This window comes from Olea europaea, chromosome 3 (assembly GCF_002742605.1).
Source record: "Olea europaea var. sylvestris chromosome 3, O_europaea_v1, whole genome shotgun sequence".
Taxonomy (NCBI): domain Eukaryota; kingdom Viridiplantae; phylum Streptophyta; class Magnoliopsida; order Lamiales; family Oleaceae; genus Olea; species Olea europaea.
The window spans coordinates 10,170,626-10,190,010 of record NC_036239.1 but is presented as its reverse complement, the minus strand read 5'-3'; the positions used below and the strand labels follow the sequence as shown (position 1 = coordinate 10,190,010).

The 19,385-nt window shown below is 31.5% G+C and overlaps 1 protein-coding gene across 1 annotated transcript; it reads right to left on the bottom strand.

Moving 5' to 3' along the window:
- Positions 1–1,738: 1,738 nt before the first annotated feature.
- On the bottom strand, positions 1,739–5,266 carry LOC111385709. Its single transcript, XM_023010131.1, has 5 exons — positions 5,037–5,266; positions 4,892–4,928; positions 3,994–4,562; positions 3,349–3,490; positions 1,739–1,919 (listed from the first exon to the last, which is right to left on the bottom strand). The coding sequence occupies exons 1-5, from the start codon at positions 5,211–5,213 to the stop codon at positions 1,906–1,908; spliced, it is 939 nt and encodes a 312-aa protein (XP_022865899.1). The 5' UTR covers positions 5,214–5,266; the 3' UTR covers positions 1,739–1,905.
- Between the last annotated feature and the right edge of the window lie 14,119 nt (positions 5,267–19,385).

The window sequence follows — 19,385 nt, the reverse complement described above, 5'->3', positions numbered from 1 at the left end:
GTCCCGCATCGTTGAGCTAGTCTCACGCCCCTGATTCTTTCGTCCTAGACCGTCCACGTGTCTTAGCGCGTAGGACTTTCGCTCACGTGTGCGCGGGTGGGTCCGGCATCTGTTGACAACATTTTTTGGGGTCAACATACTCAAAAAAATAATGCACTCATTTTCCTTTATTAGAGTTTTCTGTACATGGTTTTTCTATTAATTTTTTAAGGAGGCATATTTTTTGTGTAATTAACGTTGATAACCTATAAAACATTTACTATCAAAGTAATACTCTAACTTATTACAAATTGTGTATGAGACGTTTGGAGAGAACAACAATAAAATATGTTCTTCAATGGACCATAATGTTGGTTAACGTCAAACAAGGATAGAGAAATACCTAGTAGATGATATTATTTGAAGGCTTTTAAAAGACAACATGAAATATAGTTCATCAAAAATTGTGATATTGGAGACGCTAATGATCAATATATGGATAGCTCAATACAAATATTTTCATTTGTTGAAAAAAGGGAGAGTAGCTATACTCTTTTTTCACTCAAATTTTATCTCGCTGAATTTTTTTCACAATATTTTAACGATGTAGTATTTCATTACTCCAATTTTGTTGTAATTATTTGTATTATTATTCCCTTCATTTAGTATATTTATCTTGTTGAATTTTTATTTTTCAACTTAGATATTTAACGAGACAGTTATTATATAAATAATAATTAGATGGGAGTGTTATAAAATTATGAAATAATATGGATAACCATTTACTCTTATTGAGATGGTTAGTTAAGTCATACTTACCGTAAAAGAGCGTAATCTATTTATGTTGTAATTTTCATTGGTACCCTATAAATATGGGGTAGTCATAATAAAATTACACACTTGAATTTTGACTTTATCTATTTTTCTCTTATTTTCGCTTCTTATTTTGTCTTTCTTTAAAACTTTATAGCATAAATTTCTTTTTTTCTTTTTTTAATCGAAATTGTAAATTTCCTTGTATCCCTTCCCTTAAAACAAAATCATTAATCAATCAAATTGACTTAATTAAGTTATAAACATAACTGTGAACGGGTTTGATGTAATTGTCGACGATTTAATTATATTGAATCTTCAATAAATTTATGAATAGATCGACTAAAGACAGGTAAAAGAAATAGAGTTAATTATGAACTATTTTGATGTAATTGTTAAAATTTTATTTTTATTTAATCTTCTACAAATTTAATTATGGGTCGATGAGTTAAATTTATAGAAAAGTCAAAAGTTAATATTAAATTCCAATTTGCGTCCAAATGATATTATGCAGTACATGCATCGGACCAAAAAGCTCTACCTTCAAAAATTCGCAAATAAAAAATGTGAAGATTCACCAATTGAATGCTTATTAAACTTGACAATTATGCATTCAAATGCAATCTGCGCGAATTTATCTTACATGGCTTATTAGTTAATGTCATTTGTATTCATGTTACTTAAAAGTTCTAAGTTAGAAATTTGACAGACTATTATTATTTACTTTAACAATCATTATGAAAATTTTAATAAACTTTAATGACGATTTTTGAAATTAATCCATAAATTATTTTTTCTACAATATGTACTTTATCTATAGTTAGGTGTAGTGCTCAAGATTAGATAAAAGTAACTGCATAAATATTAGGAAACACGATATTAAATCAAAGACTTGAATTCATGACAAATCAAAGGCCTTTTTGACAAGAAGACACGAAGGCCTAAATAAAGGCAAAGCACATTCACATAATCTAGTGTTGGTACATATAAATAATTTGGAAAACAATAATACTTAAGAAGCCAAATATTACATTACTTAATAATGATTCATTCTCATTGGAGGAAGGAGAGAGAGAATCGATTCACAACATCCCGTCAATATTACTAATATCGTTACATGTTGACGTCTACAAGAGAAAAAGAGATGTGAAAATTAGCACAAGAAATCATAATTTTATTATGCATTTCAATCTAAAAGTGCGATGAGAAGTCATCCACAAAATTTGTTGAAATGCAATTTTTTTCTATTAACTTTAATAAATTCATATATTTGACTTGGAGAAAGTTTAAAAAAAGAATATAATTAGAAAATTTATCGGTTACACAAATGGACAAAATTAAAAATTAATATGTATTATTCCATATCATCCATCATTAAAAGCTTATTTAAAATTCTAGTTGATTTTGGTACATGTATGCTATATAGGATCACTATCAATAGTTTTTACTATGAATAACATTATTCTTCATATAATGTGCCAAAATTATAGTTAAATGTAAGCATGTACCCTTTTTTGAAAAATCATAAAAGAAGATAGAATACTTGAGCATGGAATCTTCTAGAAAACAAAAAATATTAAAAAGACTCCAATGGTATAACCCCTCCGGCACATCAAAATATCAAGGTGAGATTCTTGAATTAGATCGTGTTATGTTTCCATCAAATAAATTTAATTCTCGAAATTTACCTTGATGTATAATAGTGGAGGGTAATTTGTTCAAATCATCTCCATTTGAAACCTAATAGAAGTTTTAATCAAGGTGTTTTTGAATGTCTTATCTAAACATGGGTAAATTGTATTATGGGATTTCATCATTATGATTGAAAGTCTGAGTGACTGCCACATATAAATGGGAAAAAAATGAAATAAATCAAGGTATTATGCAAATCATAATTTATTTAGTCTTTCTATTTGAAATTATTGGTTGAGAGGACCCATTTTCATTGGAAGAAGATGAATTCCCTTAAAAAGGCCTAAATAAAAGCACATTTTAGGGAGAAAAAAGGACTACTTTACAAATTTCATAAAACTAACATTATATATATATTTTTAAATTCTCCAGATACCCTTTTATTCATGTTCTTCATGGCCAAGCCCTCCCCTCATACCACCCCCGACTCTAGGCCTCCACGACAACACATGTACCCCTCACCCAATTCACTATTTTGACGTTGAAAAGAAAATACATTGTCGATTTTGATTAGGCTGGTGAACCTTTTTCCTTAACAAAAAACTCTTAAATGAAATTATTCTGTCAATTATTACATTTGAAAGCAAAATGCAATTCAAATCTAAAGTTAAAAAGAAAGTAATTAAATGAAATTTTGTTTTCTATATTGGAATATTAACACATTTGACCGAAGAAGAATTGAAATATAACCAACTTTATATTTTGATATTGACTATCACATACCATTAAAACAAATAGTGAATGATATTTGGCACAATTCTAACACAAGCATGACAAAAGAAAGAAAGAAAGAAAGAAAGAAAGAAAGAAAGAAAGAAAGAAAAAAGTTCTTTGAAATGAATGAGGAAATTAGAGAGTATGTACCTTGAGATTGAAGAAGTGAAATGGATTCATAGATTTTGCCATCTTTATAGGCAACTTTAGTTTTAGTATTCTGATTTTTGTCCGTATTAATCTTTACTCCGATGTCTGGATGAATCTTTCTCTTCAACATTCTTGTCATCAGCTTATAAACATCAAATCATAACAAAATTAAACAGCTAGTCATAAAATAAAGGGAAAATTGCAACAGAGGTCCCTAATCTTTTCATTTTTTGCAAACTTTACCTTAACCTTTTGTGCCAGTGGAGGTTCCTTATTTTTCATAAATATGCACCTGAGATCAATCTCGATGAAAATCGTCCAAACCACAGTCAATTGATCAAAAAAATTAAAGAATCAACATCTAATAAAATCATTCAAAACACCGTCTAAAAATGTATCAACATTCAATAAAATCTTCACGATAGTAGATAGTTCAAGGAATTTTTCCAGTTAATTGATGGTGTTTTGGACGATTTCCGTTCAGATGGACCTCAGGTGCATATTTATGAAAAGTAAGGGACCTTTGCTGGCATAAAATGAATATTAGGGTAAAGTCTGCAAAAAATGAAAAGATTAGGGCCTGTTGCTGCAATTTTCCCTAAAATTAATGTAAAGAGGGCCAATATAAAGGCAGAAAACAATTACTTGGTGCAGTTTTTTGATAGGACGAGAATCTTCTACAACTCGTGGGACAACTTTCTTGGCGAAAGTACGTCCCTGCTTATAATTTGCTTCTGGAGCAGATAATTTCTTACTGTATTCTGGCTCGAATAATTTTCCCTTACTTTTCTTGTACTTTTCCTGTTCATCACAATCAGCATAGAACAAATCTGCAAGTGTAATTCTCTCTTTCTTCATGTTCTTCATATCGAAATCTGAATCAATGATGCCATTAATTGTGTCCTCTGCAGCATTATTACAGGTTGAACCCTCAACCTCATGTGAATAAGCTGCATGCATCAATGGGTTCGACTCTTGGTCCTCGTCGTCGTCTTCTTCTGATTCGTCAGTCACGTTACTTTCATCTTCCTCATCCTCATTCTCATCCCTATGTAGATACTCTTTTTCTTCAATATTAATCCGATCGAATCCAAATGTTCCAATTGTTAGTATTCCTCCTTTCCAACCATCGAGCATATCACTAAGTGCAATGTCTTCAAGTAGGATGTCTTTATCAGTGTCTTTGGCATTTTGTTTCTCATTACCACTAATTCCTGCCAAAATTAATTTTAATTAACCCAAAACAAATCTCCAAAAAAAAAAAATAATAATAATAATAATAATAAAAATAAAATAAAATAAAATAAAATGTTAAAGAAGAAAATAAGTTCTTCGTTATTTTGTCACATTTTACAGATCTTGATTTCTTACTTCTCCAATATTGTTAGACCGCTATAAATAGGGGTTTTCGCTACTTTTTCAAAAATTAATATCTTTATGTAGGTTCTTTAGTAAAATATGCTTGCATATAATTAAATAGAGCTAATTAATGAGATTAGCTAGTGATAGCCAAAAAATGATATAATAAAATTGGATTGTGTACCTTTATAATTTAACTTGCGGTGCACCCAGTTGAAGATCTACAATGAAGATGGAGTCAAACCAAGAATAAATGTCAAAAGCATGCATGTAGCAAAAATTAAGAAGTTGACAACCAATGGAAATTAAGCACGTATATATGCATGTACCTTCATTTTTTGTGCAAAACGTTTGAAGTTGAAAAGTGCAGCCGAGAGAAGCGTCAATGGGAAGAATTGATGGTGGCGAAGGGCGGAGTTGGATGGGGGTGTGCAAAACCTAAAATGGATGAAAGGCTTGAATGGCCGAGACGTATCTAGCTTTAGAGGGCCCGCTAGTAGCCACATGTTTCAAAACTCCATGGCATGTCCCTCATGACCATTAACATCCTTCTAAATGGCAGCTTCGATGCAGACCAAATTCTTGAAATGACCTATATATAGACTAATGTTGTGAGGCCAGTCCACTCGGGTTTACTATCAGTATAAATTATATATAAGTTGTTGTAAATTGATCGCAAGATAATGATAATAATGAAATAAACAAGAACAAATTAAGAACACCAAGATTTACATAGAAATCCAAGACGGGAAAAAACACGGATAGAGGAGGATAAATTAACTTTAATCAATAGTAATTGTATTTACAATAAGACATCAATGCTTTCAACTAACATTTAAAGCTCTCAAAATGTATGAATGTTATGTTGATAATACAACTCCAATACCCACTAGAATTTGGGTCAAACTACAATAAATCTCCACTTTGAACCAAATTCCAATACGAGGAATTCCCAAAAAAATGTCTCCAAAGTAAACACTACTCATCATCTTCCAAACAATCCACAATTGACTAAATCAATGATAAATACCATTTAAGTTCAAGAAACGCTCAAACTCGGCAATGGAAAGTGATTTTGTCATCATATTAGCTGGAATTTTTTTCTTATCAACTTTGCTTACTATAATATTACCACGAGCAATCATAGCAGCATAAAATTATACCTCACTTTAATGTGCTTAGTCTTCTCATGGAACATCTAATTCTTAGAAAAATAGCACTCTAACTATCACAATACGCTATAGAAATGTGCAAGTCTTCACTGATTTCACCAATTAATCCCTTTTACCACATAGCTTTCTTACATGCCTCTATAATGACTATATATTCTGTCTCTATTGTAAACAAAGTTAATATATTTTGCAAAGTAGCCTTCTAGCTAATAGCATAGCTTCCAAAGGTAAACACATATCTTGTAAGTGATCTCCTTTTATCAAGATTCTCGCATAATCTTGTTTACATACCCAATGACTCCACTTATATTTCTACTAAAATGCAAGAAACATTAGAAGAGTCCTTCAAATATCTGAATATCCATTGCAGTGCTTTCGAATGATCATTGCCAAAATTTGCCATGTACCTACGAATTGCACTGACAGTATGTGCCAAATCTAGTCTTATACTAACTATAGTATATTTCAGCAAACTAACTATACTGGAACAAGGAGCCCCATACATATAATCAATGTCTTCATCTGATTGTGGACACAATCCAGATGATAATTTGAAATGGACAGCCAAGGAAGTATTGATTGCCTTAGCATTCAACATATTGAACTTTTAAAGCACCTTCTCAATACACTCCTTTTGACTCAAGTACAATTTGCTAACATTTGTATTCCTCAAAATTTTTATACCAAGAATTTTCTTTACTGCATCCAAATCTTTCATCTCAAACTCCTTTAGTTGAGATTTCACCTTCCTGACCTTCACTTTATCCTTAACTGCAATGAGCATATCATCAACATATAATAACAAATATGTAAACGATCCACCATCTTCATTTCTAAAATATACACAACTATCATAATTATTTCTAATGAAATTATAAGTAGACATGAACGAATAGAACCTTTTATACCACTACCTCAGTAAACTTTTATACATAGTTTTTCTTTCCAGAAACTATAAAATCCTCTACTGTTGCATATAAATGTTCTCCTCAAGTTCTTCACGTAAAAATGCTATCTTGACATCCATCTACTCAAGTTTCAAGTCATTCTTTGCCACTTTCCCAAGTAAAGTCCGAATTGAACTATGCATTACAACTAGCGAGAACACGTCTATGAAGTCAACACCTTGAATTTAATTGTAACCCTCTGCTACCAATCTGGCCTTATACCTAATATCTTCAATCCCTATTGTCCCTTCTTTCCTCTTGATCAATTTGCAGTTAACAACCCTTTTATCATTAGATGGTTTCATCCTAGTGCAATTTTTATTCAATGACTCCATCTTATCCTGTATAGCAATTATGCTAAAATCACCGCAACTGACTGCTTCTGAATATGCAGAAGGCTTCTCAGTCAAATTAATTTCTTCAACAATTTTCAAAGCATACGCTACCAAATCTAATTCTCCATACTTCTGTGGAGGTTTAATATGTCTGCAAGGTTTATCCTTAATAATGGAATACTGTGGTGTTGCTGGTAGTGTAGGCAAAGTATTACTGTCTATTAATTCTAAACTAGATTGTTGTGTAGTAGACTGCTCTAAAAATCTAATTATTCCCCTAGACCAATTTTCAACTCTACCTGAGTTGAATGGTTCTGTTCCTTATTTTTATTAGAATTCTCTTGAGATGAATCATGAACCATAGTAAATTCATCAAATACTACGTCTCTATTATCCACCACGTTTTTATCTCAGGATACCAGAATTTTTTATACCCCTTCTGTCCTGATTTATACCCAAGAAAGACACTTTCTAGGCCTAGACTCTAACTTTCCATTATCCACATGAGCATAAGCAAGTTATCCAAAAATCTTCAAATTAGTATAACAAGAAGGTTTACCAGATCTTTTTTGGTGTCTTTTTCTCAATGGCAGTTGAAGATGAGCAATTAATCAGAAAACAAGTTGTGGCAACAGTTTCAACCCAAAAAGTCTCAGGCAACCTAGAATTTTAAAGCATACATCAAAGTTCTATTCATCCATTCTTGCACACCATTCTGTTAAGGAGTTCTGGGCACTTTCAAGTGTTTCAAGATGATTTCAACCCTGCAGAAGCTATTAAATTCATCTAAACAAAATTTCAACCCATTATTAATGCGTAGATATTTAACACGCTTTCCAATCTCCTTTTCTATCACTATTTTCCATACATTAAAGGTCCCAAACACATCACTCCTCTATTTCACGAAGAATACTCAAACTTTTCTGGAGAAATCATCAGTTACTGTCAACGGATAATAAGCACCTTCTCTTGAAGGTATCCTGGTCAGTCCCGAAAGATCTGAATGGACATATTCAAGTGTTCCATTCATGTTTTGTCATTTGAATGTTGATTCTTTTCTGTTTCCAAAGATACAATGCTCACAAAACTTCATTTTACCTTCTGTCAATCAAGAAGTCCCCTCCTACTCAATTATGTCATACCATTCTCATTCATATGCCCAAATCGCATATGCCAAAGTATAGTGACTTCTTCATCAGTCAAAGAAGAAGTGAGAACTGCTGTATCTCTTATAACTGTGAAACCATACAAAATGTACAACTGTGTAGAGTTTTTCTATCCCTTCATTACAACAAGAGAGCCTCAACTCACCTTTAAAACTCTACCTTTACCAGTGTATTTATAATCCTCTGAGTCAAGTGTACTCAAAGATATGAGATCTCTTTAGTTTTGGAATGGCCCGATGTCCGTAAATGTTCTAAAAACACCACCAAACATTCTAATTTTGACTGTACCGACCAACAATTTTGCAAGGCATGTTGTTTTCCATAATCACTGCACCTTTCGAAACTCATTCATATGTTATAAATCAATCACTGTTGGGACACATATAGAAAGTACAAGCCGAATCAAGAACCCATTTCTACAAAGTTTGGAATCCATGTCAGAAATCACAAGAAGCTCTCTTTTACTTTGTCCATCTTCTACAAAATTAGTCTCCGTTGTGTTAATAAGTTGCTTTCCTCTTTCAGTAGATTTATATCCTTATTTCTATTTTTTAAAGAATAGCAATCAACTCTAATATATCAATTCTTCTTATAGTAGTGACATACTTTTTCTGTATGTCTGAATTTCGATTTGTCCCTAATATTCCTACCTAGATTCCTATCCTGATTTCTTCCACGAACAACTAGGCCTTTAGCCTAACTCCAAGATCCTTCAACAAGATGCATCATCTTTTCCTTAGATAGTAAAGCATCGTAGACTTCTTCCACAGTGAAAGTATCCCGACTATAGAAAATAGTATTTCTAAAAGTCACACATGATGGCGATAGTGAACACAGCAACATGAATGCCAAGTTCTTCTCATCATATTTAACATCCAATGTCTCCAAATCAGCTACGATTTCTTTGAACATATTTAAGTGATCATCCAATGATGTACCTTCGAACATCCAATGAGAATACAAGTGCTATTTCAAGTGTAGCTTGGTGGTCAAGCTCTTTGTTATACTAAATTGCTCCAATTTCAACCACAACGCAATGACACTTTTCTCCTTGAGAACATTCTGAAGAATTTGATTTGATAGATATAGATGAAATTGGGATTGGCCTTTCCGATCCCTAAGCAACTTTTAGTTCTGCAGCCAAGTTGAAGGCATCTTATGAGAGTCTAATTGCTTGCATCTTCACTTGCCATAAAATAAATCTTGTGTTTCAATCCAATAACTAAATATCATATTTCATCAATGCCATGTGAAACAATCAACCTTACTCTAATACCACTTGTTGTAAATTGATCGTAAGATAATGACAATAATAAAATAAACAAGAACAACATGATTTACGTGGAATACAAGAAGGAAAAAATCACCGGTAAAGGAGGAGAAATCCACTCTAATTTCTCAGTAGCAGGTCGTAATTTGGATAATTGAAAGAGTAGTGATAGATCAAAAGTTAAAGTATCTCACATATTATTCTTACATCGGTTGTGCTACAACATAAAGATTTCCATGATAGTTTATGTCCTCATGATGTGATAGATATGATTGAGTCAAAATTTCTTCAACCCATTAAAAAAACCTTCCCCACTCTCTTTTTACATGCATGTTCCTCTTCTTTGAGAATTCATGCTCTTATGGACCAAAATTAAAGCATTAAAAGGGACTATTCCCCTTTACAACTATATGTGTTGTGACGCCTTTTTAATGATCAGATATCGACACGACAATAAGCCTTTAAAAAAAAAAGTACTAGGGTCATAACATAAATCCTTTTTTTATCACTCCAATTGATTTGTGGCTAGGTTTACTCGAGGATATAAAGAAACTCCTCTGCTTTTCCATTTTCCATATGTTCTAGTGACAAGTCATTATAACCAAATAAGCCTACTCCAAACTCAGGTAGCAAATTTACTGTTGAAGTCAAATTTTGAAGAAGACACTCCATCTCAAGCAGAAGAATGACATCGCGATTGCCTCTCTGGAGCTGTCATTTTTAGTCCTTTGTGGAGAGAGTCGTTGAACTTAACGTTTGTGATTGGTGATGACTAAGTTACAATTCACTTTTACTAGGTTGTAGTTCCAAAGATTTTACCTCGACTGGACTTCTACTTTCACTGTGGAGGCCCAACTTATCATCAATTTCGTGGCTCTCACTAGCGAAGGTTTGAGCCACAAGTTGAGATAACATGTGCATTGGCCAGTTCTCTTCCTGTCACTGCAAATAATTAATCGAATAGTACTAAGTTTAAATTGTTTAATGAAAAAAATTATTTGCTTTACGATCTTCAACAAATCACGAAGATTGATTATCTTTTTTCATATATATAACGTATGGAGGCAGGAGTCGAGCACGATGAACAAATATAAAAATCTAATCTCTCAAACTTCCTAAGAGGTACATCAAGTTTTGTATGGGCTCCTATTAATTTATTAAAACGATGAAAAAATTAATGTACTTTGGAGCTGGGAAGGGAATTTCACACGAAACTCTTATTAATTTATTGAAATAAAGTAGATATTCTCTCATATTTTGGAGTGAAGGCCGAAGAGGACCCCACCATTCAAAATTTGAAGTACACAAGACTACATGGAATTTTTAAAATTTGAGCAAATGAAACATTTGCTAAATAAACTTCAAGTCTACATATGAAACACATTTTTATTTTTATTTATTTTTTTTGGGATAGGGTCTACATATGAAACCTTACAGACATATAAAAGTTTTGTTGTAATTAATATTTCATTACTTTAATTTGGGACACAAATTCGTTCCCTTTTCTCCATTTAGATCTCACCGACGCAGTTACTTCTCACTTCTCTAGAGTCTGTGTGTGTGTGTGTGTGTGTGTGTGTATTATGACAAAAAACTAGAGAATCATTTGAAATCTAACAACTATAGAATTGGATACTCTTATTCAATCATATTCTTCAATTAAAAATGTGTGTGTGTGTGTGTGTGTGTGTGTGTGTGTGTGTGTGTGTGTGTGTGTGTGTGTGTGTGTGTGTGTGTGTGTGTGTGTGTGTGTGTGTGTGTGTGTGTGTGTGTGTGTGTGTGTGTGTGTGTGTGTGTGTGTGTGTGTGTGTGTGTGTGTGTGTGTGTGTGTGTGTGTGTGTGTGTGTGTGTGTGTGTGTGTGTGTGTGTGTGTGTGTGTGTGTGTGTGTGTGTGTGTGTGTGTGTGTGTGTGTGTGTGTGTGTATTATGACAAAAAACTAGAGAATCATTTGAAATCTAACAACTATAGAATTGGATACTCTTATTCAATCATATTCTTCAATTAAAACATTTAAAATAGTATTTTCTTCAATGCTTAGTCTTGAATTCGATTGAAAAAATATATTTTTATTCAAAATATTGATGTTATCATGACTTTTGATGAATTTATGTGAGAGAGAGAGAGAGAGGAGGACGAGGACGAGGACAAGGAGGTACGGGTCTTTGGTGAAATTTTACAGATTTAATTAGATATACATGAACCTTTAGATTAATTTAAATTAAGGGTTGAGATTTTTCGTCAAAACTATATGTTAAAAATTTTGGGGGAGCACTTTTTAATTGATGAACCATTAAATTCGTGGAACCTACCATTAATATATATATACACACACACGGAGACATCTGACTAGTTGTTTTCAAATGCAACCTCAAAAACATTGATTTTAATGCTTCCATTTTTTGCTCTCTTTTCCAGGCTTGCTATATGAGTAATATTTGGGCAAATTTCATTTGCAGTCAATGAATTTTTAGTGAAATTTCAATTGAATTACAAACTTTAAATTAAAAGTTGGATCATTGAAAATAATTTATTTTCAATAAGGACATTGAAGTTAAATTTAGTTTCAAATTTCATCACGGGGCCTGGGTGGATCTCCAATGGGGGTAGTGGGATCCGCTGTCCCCATAATAAATTTGAAATCCAAGATTTTGTAATAGATTTCTCAAGATTTTGAAAAATATTCCTTATAATTTTTAATTTTACCCCACAATTAAAATTTTGTGAAATTTGCCTCCCATAACTTTACTATCTTGGCTCCCCCACTCTCACTAGGTCACAATTATCTTCCAAATTAATAGAAGTTTCTTTTGAAGTCATACTAACAAATATTCCACCCAACTGCTATATATGTAAATGCTAACTTACCGCTAAGCCACTAATTCATAAAAGTGTTGAAATAAAAAGAAACTTGTCTTTTAAAAACTATCCAATTTTTATGGCCATACCAAAAATAAAAAAATAAAAAAAATTGAGAAACAAAATAGAGTTTGATGCATTAATGGTAATTTAAATTTATTTAAATATTTTCCTATTATATCAACTTTGATTTTATTTTTTAGATTTATAAAAATGAGGTTTATTAATAGAATTTTTTTATATTTATTTTTTGCACTGTAAAATAATTTTAGTGAATACATTGTCTTATATAATTATTTAATAATATTGCATATTGCTATAAAAGTAAAAGTAAATTTTTGTAATTGTTAAAAAAAATAATAATAATACAAAAGGACATCATCATAATTATTGTCCATAATAGTACTGTACACCGAGGCATCAATAAATCAAATAAGTTTATCAAATACTAAAACGCTGATCACTAATTCTAAAATAAAGTTTACCAAACACTTGACTCATTTTTCTCTCAAGTGATTCTTTATTTAGCACCGCAAAAATTAATTCTCTTAAAATATGGTACTACCAAACCAAGTCTGAAATCTCAATTATATCACCCGACTTTAATTTATTTCAATCAGATTGGAAAACTTTAATTTACTTTCATTTCATTTCTAGTTATTGTGTTAGCCTAATTACTAAACTAAACATCGTTACAATCGAACGATTCAAACCTACACGAAAGTTAAAAATCGATAACAATTGACATCATCAATTTTTAAGGTCTCAATGTTCACATAGGATAGAGACATTATAGAAAAAAGCTACACTGTCAGATAATTTTTGACACAAGGGATGACAAATACTCACATTGTCATGGGGCCCGCATGAATATAATATTTCCAAAAAGAAGTGAGCCCTCCTCTTGCTGTGAGTGTTCTGTCAAGGTATTGATCACCAGTTTTCTGGCAGTGTAGCATTCTTCAACATTATAGTTAGTAATGATAGCTAATAGAGTGACTAACATTGAAATTAAATCGAAGTTTACTTGTGTAATTGAGGCCACTTAAAATTGAGTCACTTATTTGAGATTTTAATGGAAGTCCAATTGCCAAAAATGAAATTAACCCTCATATCCTTCATTTTACTATTTTCGTCTCTAAGATGCTACATATTGATTATGTGGAAGATGAATAATGGAACGATTATTAACTAATCAATATTTGTTAGTTTAGGGACAATAGGTGGTGGAATACAACAATAAAATGCCCAATTGAAAACAAATCAGACAATAGCAAATAGAATATTCTAATCAATTGTTGTATAATTGTAACTTGCTAGCAAGAACATATACATATGATCATAGAGGACTAAAATGGAGTTTTTTGTTCGACGGTTAGCGAAACGTTCGGTTGCACAAAATGCTCGAAACAAACAAGATATGATGAAATAAGGGTTTGATGGGCCAAACTGTGGTACAAAAGCAAGTAATATCAAGTAGAAACTAATGTGAGTTGGTTGCTTTGGATCCTTTACAAAAAGATGAATTATCATGTTCTCCATATTGTTTGGTAGGTCACGTTCTCATCTCATTCACAACTAAACGTTTTTTTAAGTTTTGCTGTTGACTTAAGTGCAAACAACTTATCCTCATCTTCTTAAGAAATAAGAGTTGAATTCGTTGGCACAAAAGTTACTTAAAAGGAGTGGCCAGAGCTCAAAATTGGACAGAGAGAAAAGATGAAGTAGAGGGGTGCTCATGGTATTTATTTAAAAGTTTACAATTTTTCAAATGGTTTATATTTCAATTTTTTTATTTTTTTTATAACTCGGGTATCCGAGCTTCGTCTGACTAATCCTGAGGAGTGACGGCCTTCCTCCCTGATTCGCCATCCAAATAAATCATAATGCGGTCACAACTTATACACACTTGGGCGGAACATTCGGGATGCAGTTCTCTTCCCTGTAGACCTCCTTTTATGACGTTTGGACATGACCCCTAGAGGGACGACAAAGCGCACCATATTTCAATTTTATTTTTATATAAGATAAGAAAGAGAATGACAAAATCTTGCCACTGCTACAACATGACACATAGCATATGAAATTGAGATTCAAACTCATAATTTTTATTTAGAGAGTGGTTATATATTGTCTATTTAAAAGTTAACAATTTTTCTAATGGTTTATTTTTCAATTTCTATTTTTAGACGAGATAAAAAGGAGAATGAAAAAATTCTTAGATAGGCTACCACAACATGACAAACCGCTGACAACATTGAGTTCGTACTATTTTTTGTTGTTGATCACTAAATTTTGACTCTCATAATTTTAATTTATAGTGGTTGTCATAGTATTTATTTACAAGTTAAAAAATTTTCTAATGGTGTATTTTTCAATTTCTAATTTAGAAGATAAAAACGAAAATGACATTAAAATCTCACAGAGAGGCTTCTACAACATGACACGCCGCTTATGAAATTGAGATTCGTGTTTATCCCTAAAATTTGACTCTTTTAGTTTTTACTTTTGATTTTTTTTCCCTTTGATATACAACATTAACAAGCGTCACAAAAGTACTGCTGTATGTTGCTCCCATTTAAAAATCCATACGTATTAAGGTTCAAAATCACAGTGTTGGTTTTGATACCCAATAAATCTCGAACTATTATGTTAACGTGGGAATATATATTACATAGGTTTAGGCCGATAAATAAAATAAATACCAACAATCAAGTCCAAAGACTCTACCCGATCCAATTGTATTCTTTCTTAGATAGCTTTGAATCTTGGCCTATTTATCTTTCTTATTGGTCAAACAAAAAGCCTAACATAGCCTACTTATAAGGTAACAACCCTAGACATTTTGAAATGTGATTTGTGTGTGAAAAAGAGGAGAATTCGGCTGGTCTTGTGTGTCCAAAAATCGGTGGATTTCTTTGTGGATTTTGGTCTCTTCCTTGCATTCCTTTGTGATGGTTTCTCCTTACCTTTGTGGTTACAAATTATCACTGTTATTTTGTCCTTTGTCGATGAGATTGAGAAGTAAGATGGGAATATATTAGTTGTGGATCGGAACCAATTGAATTGGTTGTTTGATAGAGAAAGATAAAGTTAGATTGAGTCCGAAAAGCACCGTTTTGACAACTTTTAGAACAAGCTTCCATGACAAACAAATTTTTGGTTCAAGATATCAAGATATGTAACTAACTCTTTTTCATCAGTACCACATTAATGTATATACTAGCTCTATCTGAGCTATTTTTTTGTGAAAATTGAGTTTTGTAATAGTAATTTTATAGAGAATGTGTGGTTAAATATAAGAAAAATATTTAAATTTACAGGCAAAATTATTTTATTGGAAGAATATACAGTTCATAATGAAATTTTATAGAATTGGATTCAAATAGGAACCAAGTTTTAGAGAATAGTGTTTAAGTCAAGGAACCAAGTTATAAATATATTTTAAAATGCATAAATGACTTGTGGGGCTTATTAAACAATGTGAAAATGTGTGAGAACTTGAGATCAAATGATATTGTAATTCTTTATTCATTAAGAGAGAGTAACAATTTAATCTTTCTAGTCCTATAATTAAATTTTGATTTACTAACCGTGTCGAATCATTGATGCAATCCATTACAAGAACTCGACGTGATTGGATTTTTAAAGTATCAAACCAAGTTAAATGCATGTGCACGTCTACTCTACTCTTTCACATAAAATGATTTTGTAGGACTATAAAGATGCATATAGAACTGAAGCAGACTATAGGCCAGAAATATTGATAAACTTTTGGAGAAATTATGTGGAGAACAATGAATAATGGCCAATATACCCTAACCAAGGAGCTGGAAAACATTAAGTCATTCTCAAGTAGAAAACTTAGGCATACATATGTTGATAAATAGTGGGTCAATATGCTGCCAAAAGTGTGAACTGTGCATGAGAATCCATTATCCAATTACAGGTCCAAATTTCAAGAATGCACGATGAAAAAGATTGGATATAAATTATGAGAAGTTCGTTTGGCCCTATTATTTTAATTAATCAAATCTCACACAAGCAAAATATGAGAATCTACTTTTAAGTTTTTTAACATAAAAATAAATCTATCCTTAAATATTATATGTAACGATCAATGAAAACATTTCGGATAAATTTTATTCAAGACGAATGAAATATTGATATCGTACGTCATAAATATATTTTGACGACAATGATGTACTTTCTATGACAACAAATCATTTTTGACGCATCCGTCATACGCTCAAAATAATTTTTTCCCGAAAATAATTAGGGGAGTATAGAGGGGAGGGCAAGCATGGGCTATATCAAATGCAGCCCTTATGTACCAAAATGTGAAAAAAGATATATTGTGTTTAGTTAAAATTACAGAGACATGATTTTTGACTTTGAACTTAAAAAATCAGGTTTAAAACTTATTTATTCAAAAATCATATCATAATTCAACTTTTTAATATTATTAATAATATTGTTATTAATATATTATATATACATGGATATCTCTCCTACCCTTGTCCCACAACCCACCGAACTACCCCTCAATTGCTAATATCTTTGTCGTGAATTCTCTTTCTACAAAATACTTTATCTATATATAATACAAGTTTTCTCTCTCTACAAATCCAAAATTTTCAGCTAAATGGGAGGTCGGCGACTTTACCTAGGCGACTTTACTTGAGGGTTTTCAACCCTTCTAAGTTCATTGGTAGTGGTTCCGTAGCCAAAATTTGAATAGAAGAGATCGAATCGGGTGCATTGGGATGCATGTCTCACGAATCTAAATGTGAATATATTGGTTTCTGATTCAAATCTAGTGCTATTTGTTGATTGTTGTGGATTAGATATTGCTGATGGTGTTTAATTTTGGCAACATATCGAGTGATTTTTGGGCAGTGAAGGGTAGGGGCTCCATGAGGGGCCAAAATGGCCCCTTAGATTGACCTCCTCTACAGTGATGCTGATGTGGGTGGTTTAGGGTTGCGGTGTGCAGATCTATGTTGTTGGAGTATTCGTAGTGCTAGTAAGGCGTTGGTGGTGAGATGACAATAACATTTAGGTACATATGCTTGGTGATGAGGTGGCAGTGACATTTTAGGTGGTATATCTGGTGGCGTGAGTTGGGTTGGTGTGGGATGGATAGTAATTGTGTTTCAATTATTTGGACAATTGTGATCAATAAAAATAAGTAATTTATGACTATTAAATAATATGTAATTTAAAAATGTGTGATTTGTCACTAAATTCGTAATCGTGATCTACAATTTATATCTTTGTGACCATTAAAATTGTATTCAATTAATTTGATAATTTATGATTAATAAATAAGATGGCACCAATTAATTTGATAATTTATGGCTGATAATAAATTGCAACTTATAAAAATGTGTGTTTTGTGTTTTTGTATCTTTGGGACTACTAGTACATAATTGTGACCATTAATTATATGTCATTGTGACCTTAACCTATTTAATTATCATGTTAATTAATTACTTACCTATTTAATTAATGAAACTTAATTTTTGAAAGAATTCCACAAATTTGTCAAGTTTAAATCTGTATCTTCGAAGGTTGGTAGTTATGTAATTTTCCCTTATGTTTTAATTCAGCCCATAAGCAGCCCAAGAATTAATTTGTTGAAATATTATGCAGCCCATATGCAGGACAAAAATATCATTTAAGCCTGTCAACCTTAACCCCAATTCAAGCTCAATGTCCAATTATCCAAATTTAATTAAAAATTCCACAATGATTATGTATTCATTAATTCATATTCATGCACCGTGAATAACTAGTTCATTCCTTCATGTTTGACAAAGTTTACAAAGTTCACATACAGTTAAATAAGTAAATTTTATAATAAATGGTATTCATTATATATATATTATTAATATTAATAGTAAGAGATGATATATGTTGGCTAAGTTTAAAGTTATTAAATTTTTTATTATAATATTTATTAAAAATCAATTTATTTATAAATCAATCTAATTATAATTATATTATTTATGTGAGTCAAACATGGACATGAAATAAATCCTATTTATCGATATTTTTGGTCAGTTTTTGACATGAAGTAATTCAATTTTTTGACCATGAATATTCCTAGTCAGTTTTTCTAATTTGTGGGATTAGAAGAGTTATGCTATACTTACAAAGGGAGTTGACAAAGTTGGATGACAAAATCACATCCATATCAATCATTTCAAAACATATTTTTAAATCATTTGAAATCAATGATCTGAATTTTGTCAACACACTTTGTAACCCAACTTTGTACAAGTAGCTTTATTGGGATTAGAATGTGTTAGTGTCCACTTTGTACAGAATTTTAAGTACAGTGTCATACAATCACATATATTTTAATGTGTTTTAATTAAAATTTTCAATTGTTTGAAATGACTGATTGATAAAATTCTTCGAGACTTCTGTTTCTAGAAGAGTATTCATTAGGAATCTTTTAGTTTTGATTGGTGGGTATATATCATGTGTATCATGCTTTCGCCATTTTTTATTTTTAAGGGGTTTGTATTATTTCGTGTTTGGTAAAGAAAACTATGAAAATCTAACGGAATATTTTAGGATTGACATTCATGTTTGAGCCTATTTTTTTCAGAATTCATTCTTTAAAAACTCATTTTCAACCACACATCTTTTAATATAATTGTGGAAAAATATATATGTGTTGTAATATAAGAGATCTACAGCTATTATACATCCTGATTTTAGGGAAGTAGATTAGGAGATTACCTGATTTTACTCTTTCGCTGTTTAGTTTGATTCTTTCCTAGTTTAGCCTCTGCAGTTGTAAATATATACACATGTAAACAGTTCTAATTGATACTACAATTGAATTGACATATTTTGTCATGGTATCAGAGCTTTAGGCTTTCTCTAAGAATTTTGTTGATTTTTTTTTTTTTTTTTT